Raw genomic sequence first — 8,381 nt, 5'->3', positions numbered from 1 at the left:
ATTCTTATATGGTAGGATGTTTTGTGATACAACTGACCTACACATATGAATCAGATGTGATATTTTGATTTTTTTTTAAATCACTGCTCCCAATGGTAAACTGGACCTTTAAATAAATCCCACAAGGATTGGAACAATCATCCCACAGCATTCCCACTGATCAGTTACTAGCCGTCCCCTTCAACATCTTACCTATATTTTGAAGAAAATCCAATTCGATTTGGTTAAGTGGTCACAGAGAAATGTGGATTGTTGTAAAACATGTCATGGGTTTGTTTCTTCAAGGCACTTGGATGCTCTTGGAACTGCATTTCAATATGTGAACACAACAGACAGAACTTGGAGAGAAGAGATATCTGACATACTCTGCAAAGATCCTCATTTCTCTTTGACCACTGAAGCAAACCGGATGGGGTTTGCTATAAGATGTTGGTACCGTAATAAGTTACAGTTTCATACCCTCAAATTGTATTTGGATTGATTTATAACAGATTTTTAAAGATATCGTTGCGGTGGGTCTCGTTGTCATTTTTTTTTTTTTTTTGACATGTGATTCTGTATGCGTAAAGTCAAATATGGCCCGAGTCGAAGCATTTTCCTCAATCCCTTCAAGATTGACTCATGCAGAGTTGACTGTATTGGTTTTTTTTTTTTTCTTGGCTAACTCCTGACGGGGTGTCACCTTTTATTTTGGCCAATGTTTTGGTATTTCATATATATATATATATATATATATATATATGTGTGTGTGTGTGTGTGTGTGTGTATGTGTGTATATGTATGTATGTATATATATAATATATGTATATATATAATATATATATGTGATATATATATATATATATATATATATAATATATATAATATATATATGTATATATATGTATATATATAATATATGTATATATATAATATATATATGTGATATATATATATATATATATATATATATATATATAATATATATAATATATATATGTATATATATGTATATATATAATATACATAGGTTTTGAAATGGAGGAGATAGTCAAAATAATGCAATCCTGAGAAAAATGGGACATACAAACTGTACTTTTCTTAGGATCGTTTTGATTTACTTTGTTTTTGGATATCTCAGCCATTTCAAAACCAATTTTAATCAATTGCAATTATCTTGTAAAAAATTAGAAGCGAAATCCCCATTTCAATCAAAACTATACCATCCCTTTATGACAAAGAGCAGAAACAACAAACTTCAAGACCTTGAAATATTGGAGTGAATTTTCCCTTTAATAGAAACTCACATTGTATTTTCATCAATGGCCATCACAAAAAAACAAATGCATATCACTTGATTTACAAGATTGATGATCTGAAAAGTAGGAGAAGTGATCCAAGTATCCGAATCAGAATTACCCAATCTAATCTTGGGGGAAAAAACACCCTAAACTAAACCCTAGTCAAAATATGTATACTGTAGATAACATGATTTACTAGTACTTGGTTTTGAGTACACGAGAGCTACAAAATGTAAATCTATTGAAAAACCTTTTGAAAATTGGAATGCTCTTTCAGAATAACATGCAACAACAAGATAAAACTTTGCGGTCCACAATGTCATAGAACCTGGGCAATGCACAAATAGAGCATGGCATGAGATGAAAAAACTTGTAGGCACTTGTATATTATACAGCAATACACATATTATAAATCTGTATGTACATGTACATAAGATCCACATTGGTTGAACATGTTCTCTGGCAGAAATTCTACTTTGATGGAAACACGACGCCATCAAAATGAGATCTATGAACACAATATCACCATGAGAGTAAACCATTTACTATATACACCATATATTTACCAGGTCTAAATTTTTGCGAATCGGAACATGTAAACAATGTGCGCCACATTCACATTGGGTTTCAGAGTCATTGTTTTTGCGTGTCTTTAACTTCGCGAAAAGCACCTGACTCACAAAATTCACGAAAATAAAAACCTCGTAAAATATTAGGCGTATATAGCACATGATGATAATAAATTCTAAAGATACAGACCATGATGGGATATATCTAGTATGGTGCAGTGACTCACATATCTGCACTCTTCTGAAGAATTTAGAGTAAGTCTTTAACCCTAATTGTCATGGCATAATATTATTTACACAATATCAGAGGCTCCGATAGCCTGAAGGAACTAGAAAGCTCAGACATTCCCAACCAGAAAAAAGTGTTTCACCATCTCCTTCAACTTCATCATTGGCCTTATAAGGACGTCTTCACAATCGCAAGTCATTGTCAAATTGCCATTTCTTGGCGTAAATAAACACCAACCTGTCGGCAAATCCTGTCTGGAATCGAGAAATTTACTGGCTGGCATTGATATAAAATTCATTTCCTTCTATTATTCTAACTGAAGAAGCATATCAGCAGTTTCTTGAAGAGCGAAGACACTCGTATTACATCAGATGATGCGGAATGAGTAATTAACTAGCACAAATCCTCTCTTAAAATCCATGTATCATAATGTCTCCTGGCATATGTTGTTGTCGAATTCAACACTGAAAGAAAGATAAATAGAAAGAGAAAGAAGGGAACACAAGCACTTTAGAAGCAACAATGATTCTCTAACATTTGCTGTAGAATGCGATTTTACTTTTACACTATACAAGCAAGTATTGTATTTAGCCGTACACCCAAATACTTTGCGCATTTTGCTTTTGTTTCTGCTATACAGAGACCAAACGGTAACTACTCACTTACGGTACATTGCATGCAAACACAAAATGCATGTTTAGTGAAGAGGATCGCAGCTGCTTCGCACTGCCCTCTACTGTTCAGCTCTGATTGGCTTGTGCGCAAATTGAGAGGGTCATGTGACCAAGTGGGTAGAGTCCTGGGGTAACAGCCTGTCGTGAGGGAAAGCTCGGATCGAGCAGGAAGACGGTTCATTCAGACCCTCTCCGCCATGGTCTTGAGAAACGAGATGGCAGTCAAGGGATCCTCGATGTGCCACTCGCCACCGCCGGTGCCGGCGCCAGCGGCGTCGAGGATCCTGCGGCGCTTGCGGGGCGTGGCGGCCAGCAGGGAGGCAGATGAGCTCCGGCCACTGAAGGATCCCGCGAGGAAGGAGGTGGAGGCGGCGCTGGCGTTGAGCGTCTTGGCCTTGATGCGACGATTGTCCAGCGTCTGCTTACGGGAGACCAGCTTGTGCAGCGACTGCACCTTCTCCAGAGTTTTGGGGTTGGAAAGAATCACCTGCAAAGAAAAATGCAGATGGTTGAGAACTATTAGGCACAAGCTCCAAATAACGAAATTGATGCAGAGATGCTAATTTCTAGACATAGAAATACAGATGTATGGTTTGATTATTTGTTTATTTTACTTTGAACTCTTTCAGTCACCCCTATCCGCTTGCACAAAGGTGTCTCCATAATGTAGAAATCTGCGTCCATCATCACAGCCAAGATTGTGGTGACTAATAGAAATACAATATGAACAGTGTCGCTGACAATGAACACACTTTTTGAAGCATAAAGTGGACGAAGGACAGTGGTCAAGGCGTGTTTGTGGTGTGTGAGAACAGCGGAGCTCGAAATCACCACAACTAATATACAATGAAACTTACATTCTTCCTTGGTCTGAGCAGACAAACTTACTGTTTATACTAGCCAATGTAATCCATTAGTAGACTTGTTACAAGGACTTAAAGGGATCGTTTAGTTTTGGTAGAGACCTTACTTAAGGCTTCTAACATTTCGGGGTGAGATACTGAGAAACCTCTTATGAAATATGAAAGATCATGTAATTCCAAGAGGAATTCAGCATTTATTTGATGAAAATTGGTTTTGAAATGCCTGAGATCCCCAAAACAGAGCAATCCTAATAAAACGTGGGACCCACCTTTTATTACGATCACTTTGTTTTACTTTGTTTTTGGATGTCTCAGCTATTCAAAAACCGATTTTCTTCAAATTAACTTTGAAACTCCTCTTAGAATGGTGATGCTCTGTACCATTTCATAAGTGGTTTCCTGGTATCTCACAAAAAGTTAAAAGCCCAATTCTCATCGCCACCAATACTATGATACCATCCCTTTAACTCAACAGAGTTATTATTTCTAGTACCCGATGTGCACACTATCATTATGCTCATGATGAGGACCCAACTATAAAAACTGCTGGATAGAAAGAGGTGGTTGACTCACCGTGGCCTGGGTGTGGTCTTGCAAGAGTTTGCCCAGGATGACGCATATCTTGCAGAAAATGTCGCGATTCTTCTCCCGACACATCTGCAGCAGGTCCACCAGCGTGGTCACCGACTCAGCGTCGCACAGCACAGCACGCTGGGTGGAGTCCGTCTGTAGCAAAAGAAAGAGTGCATTACGGAAATATTGACAGTACTGGTAAAAATATATTGACAATACTGGTAAAATCCTCTTTTAAGAACATACTCCGGTATCCATTTTTGTTACAATGGGGTCCGCCTCTACATCTTTTGTTGTTGTTGCAGTACCTTCCTTCTTTCTCCCCTCCCCCCCCCCCCCCACACTTACAGAGGCAGACGGACGACTACGAAAGGTGGAATATATCTTCAGCTTGTTGAAATGGTTACTCTACAAATATACCATAAAATATTATCTTGTGGGTATGATATTTAGCAAACTGGTACTTGTTCAAGAATTTTGCACACTGTTGGTGTTATGACCAAAAACCTCAGCAACAGAATGAGAACTTCGAGACAATAATGCAGCATATATCTGTTCAATACAGGAGTAAATATTTTCGAGATTAAATATTTTTGCAAGTATCAGTTGACTCACTACTGTAAAAGTGGTTTCTTTTGTGGTGGTTTTATTTTCGAGCTTTTCGCGCTCTGAGGTTGAACCGCGAATTTAACATCATGCGAAAATGTTTTGAACTCGTCGCTTGTACAACGCTATCATTACCGACCGCAAATTTAAACACACGCAAAAAAGTCCGCACCGATGGAAACTGCGAAAGTTTCTGTACGCGAAAGAAACCACTTTTACAGTACCTTGGCCAGAATAAGGATGACATAAAATATACCAAGTATAGAGTATCATGTGCATATTTTTCTTGGTGTACCTTGGTGAGATTGAAGAGAATACGGATGACGTAGCGGATGACGTCCATGCACGCCACGCTGCGATTGCAGCCACGGACCAGGCAGTAGAAGACGGGAACAGCGCCCCCTTCCACCAGACGCTCGCAGCAGACGACGGAGAGACGGGAAACCACCTCTGCAGGATTTGAGAAACAAAGTGATAAATGCAGCTTCCAAGTACGAAGTGTGCAAAAACTTGGCAACAAAATTATTCCATTCTGTGCTGAGCATTTCAATGTCTGAAAGAATGAAGTAATGACTGTAAACCATCGTCCTTCTTTACCCAAGAAATGTTCTGTATTACATTAGACCAGGACTGCTATTGGTCCCACAATTATAATTAATGAGATTTTCAAGAACAACCAGAAGAGTACTTGTGTTTAACACGCAACTCAATCAGCCAAAATAATATCTGAAACAGGGAAGGGTTTGTATTCTATTCAGAGGACATGAAGACATATTTTCCTTTTCAGGGAGTCTCCTGCAAAGTCAGCAAGAATTGCCAACTCTGTTAAAAAAATGGCGCCAGTTGATAATGGCTGAGAATTCTGAAAAGATGATGGAGCTGCGTACCGAGATTCATGAGCGTCTCCAGGATGCGGGACATCTGCTTGTAGTGGAGGAGATAGTCCAGGGCCGAGGCGGCCCGGTTGCACAGCTTCTTCTCCTCTGTGGCGTTGCGGTTGGCCTGGCGGCACCGCGCCCTTGCCTGGGCCACCTTCTTGCTCTTGATGCTGCAGCGCACCCGGTGGCCCCTCCACAGCGCCTACAACGGACAGAGAGAAACAAGGGGTCAAATCATATACATGGCTTACTCGTTGCCATGATTCTTTATAGCTGTCAAAGAAAAATTCATGTCCTTTGCCCACTTACAAACATTCACCAGTTTCTTTTTCTTAACTTCTTTGGTGTAAATGCTCGGTAGTGTGTTTTGAATTGTCAGGCATCTTCGCCTCTACTGTATTTGATATCTGTAAAACTATGCACATGCCATATCAAATTTGCTTCAGAGAATGAGGAAAGGAGGATTAACTTTGCAGTAGTGCCCTTGTTGACAAAATGATTATACAATGATGAAGGATCATGATTATCATTAACATCATCATCACCATCATCATGGAGTTCATCACCATTAAAACCAAAACTCTCGCACTTACCTGCATCATGAGGGCTGCTGACTGCATCTTCTTGACGTGTTGCCTAGCAAGCCACACCCTAGCGACAGACTGCAAGCGAGTGGCTGCCATGTTCTTCCGGGCGAGGTAGCAACGCGCTGCCCTTTGGAGGACGAGGGTGGACGTCCGGAGCTTGAGGTAAGCAAGGCGCTGCAGCCGCGCTCTCATCCAATTCTGTGTCACGTGAAAAAGGAAATGACAACACATTAACCCTTAATGTGCCCATAGGAGTTTTATTTTTAGTCAGTGGAAAGGTGCTAATCTTCAAGTTGCAGATTCTCTTTAAGACCAAGGATAAAACCACTGCACTCATTAACTATACAGGTAAACATGTCAAACTTGGTGGGGGGTGGGAGATGAGTATTGGACTCGGTCATGTGTATGATAGAATCTACCAAAATCAAGTTACAATATGTAGATAAAATGACTGCATGCTCACCGCGAAATGCTCCATTCTGTGCTAGCAGATATGGACAAGGTATATTCATGGTAAACTTGGGTGACTTGATAAAGAGGGGATAGAATTATGGAAGGCAAGGTGTCTGTGATTGAGTGTTTACCTATCCCATTTTTTAATGTGCCCAGGGAAGCTCGTAGCTGTCACTTGCTATGCTCTTCATCAGCACTCAGATTTCAATACCTCGAAACTTGACCAAATAGGAAGGTCATGGCAACACACAAGGGATTAAAGAATTAGGTACTGTAAAACGAGGAATGTTCGCGTGCATTTTGATTTCGCGAATTTTGCTAGAGAGAAATTAAAACGCATGCGAAAGTTCATGTCTACACTATATGCATAAAATGTTAAAGGCAACTCACGAAAATTTCATGCAGCAAAAATATCATGTTTTACAGTCATGCCTACTATTCACAAATAGAATTTGTATATCTGTGACAACTGGCCCAAAAAAATAGGGCACTCCAGCAGACATTTCAGTTGGCAAACAAAGCACCGTCAGGGCTTAGAAATGAAGGGTGAAAATGTCACAAATACAGAAGAACCTGATACCGACAAACATAAGCACATGATGACACATGACTACTTGGGACGGAGGGTACCTGGATTGTGACAATGGCGGCCATCTTCTGCTGGAAGGCGCGACGGAGGAGCAGGTTCCTGTACGCCCTCTGTATGCAGATGGCGGAGAGGTGTGCTCTCGCACGAACAGCAAACCGCTGTAGCTCAGCCAGCCTGGCTTGTCTCTTGGCCTGCGAAAGAAATGGAGAAATATCATTAGTGTAGAGTTATCACATTATGGTTTGATGCTGTCAATATACTTCAAAATTCTCTCATATTATTCTTTACTACCTGTTCCGTATGAAAAAAAAAATGTTTTTATATGATTTCACTGGTCATGCACTGCTCACAAAAAGTATCATTATCAACAAGCAAATCTTAGAATGTAAATCATTTGAAGATTAAAGGTAGGGGATACATGTACCTTTTACAGACCTCCCAAAATGCAGCAAAACATTAAATATGAACCTCAGGGGACTTGTTTAGGCCACTGCTGAGAAATTTGGAAGTCAACAGTTATCTACAATTTGAATAATGCACAAAACTCAACTACTCAGTAGTTCTGTGTGTCAGCCACACTTAAGCCTTTTTGTTGCAGTCTTCTGTATCTTTTATCTATAAACACAGATCTAAAAGTATAAGAGCTGATGTAATAACATATAGAGTGTGTGGCAAGAATGTATATAGAAATGTTTGTAAGTTTTGATGAACTTTCTTCACAAAATATACATGATGGACACACATGCAGTGCATGGGTCTGCGAAGGTAGCCTAGTAATGTACTGGAATTTACGGTGAGCCCCGAAAAAAATTCAATTCAAAATCTAACGGTCAATAAAAATGTACTAAATGTTACCTTCCACTTTCAATACTTTATGGGAGTTTCTAAAATGATACTCTCTTCAACATACCACTGTATTTATGCAACTCTTCATTTAAGGCATGCAAATGGGATTCCCTACCTTTAAGCTCCTGACATGGTTTTCATGTCTTGGGAAAAAGTCTGTCCAGCAAAAATCGGTTTTAAATAAATATATATGCATGGATAATTTAAAGTCTTTGTGGCTTCTTTTCATGCAGG

The 8,381-nt window shown here is 39.6% G+C and overlaps 1 protein-coding gene across 1 annotated transcript in view; it reads right to left on the bottom strand.

The window, feature by feature from the left end:
• Nucleotides 1-1,251: 1,251 nt before the first annotated feature.
• LOC140236145 (abnormal spindle-like microcephaly-associated protein homolog) overlaps nt 1,252-8,381 on the bottom strand; it is a 32,164-nt gene continuing 25,034 nt past the window's right edge. Inside the window, exons 18-23 of the mRNA XM_072316116.1 lie at nt 7,343-7,492; nt 6,266-6,457; nt 5,682-5,874; nt 5,090-5,244; nt 4,189-4,341; nt 1,252-3,239 (exon numbers count right to left, since the gene is read on the bottom strand). Of these exons, the coding sequence (XP_072172217.1) occupies nt 2,934-3,239; nt 4,189-4,341; nt 5,090-5,244; nt 5,682-5,874; nt 6,266-6,457; nt 7,343-7,492 (1,149 nt within the window). The 3' untranslated portion in view covers nt 1,252-2,933. The remainder of the gene's footprint in view (nt 3,240-4,188; nt 4,342-5,089; nt 5,245-5,681; nt 5,875-6,265; nt 6,458-7,342; nt 7,493-8,381) is intronic.

This window comes from Diadema setosum, chromosome 12, assembly GCF_964275005.1.
Source record: "Diadema setosum chromosome 12, eeDiaSeto1, whole genome shotgun sequence".
NCBI lineage: Eukaryota > Metazoa > Echinodermata > Echinoidea > Diadematoida > Diadematidae > Diadema > Diadema setosum.
This window is presented reverse-complemented; position numbering and strand designations above follow the sequence as displayed.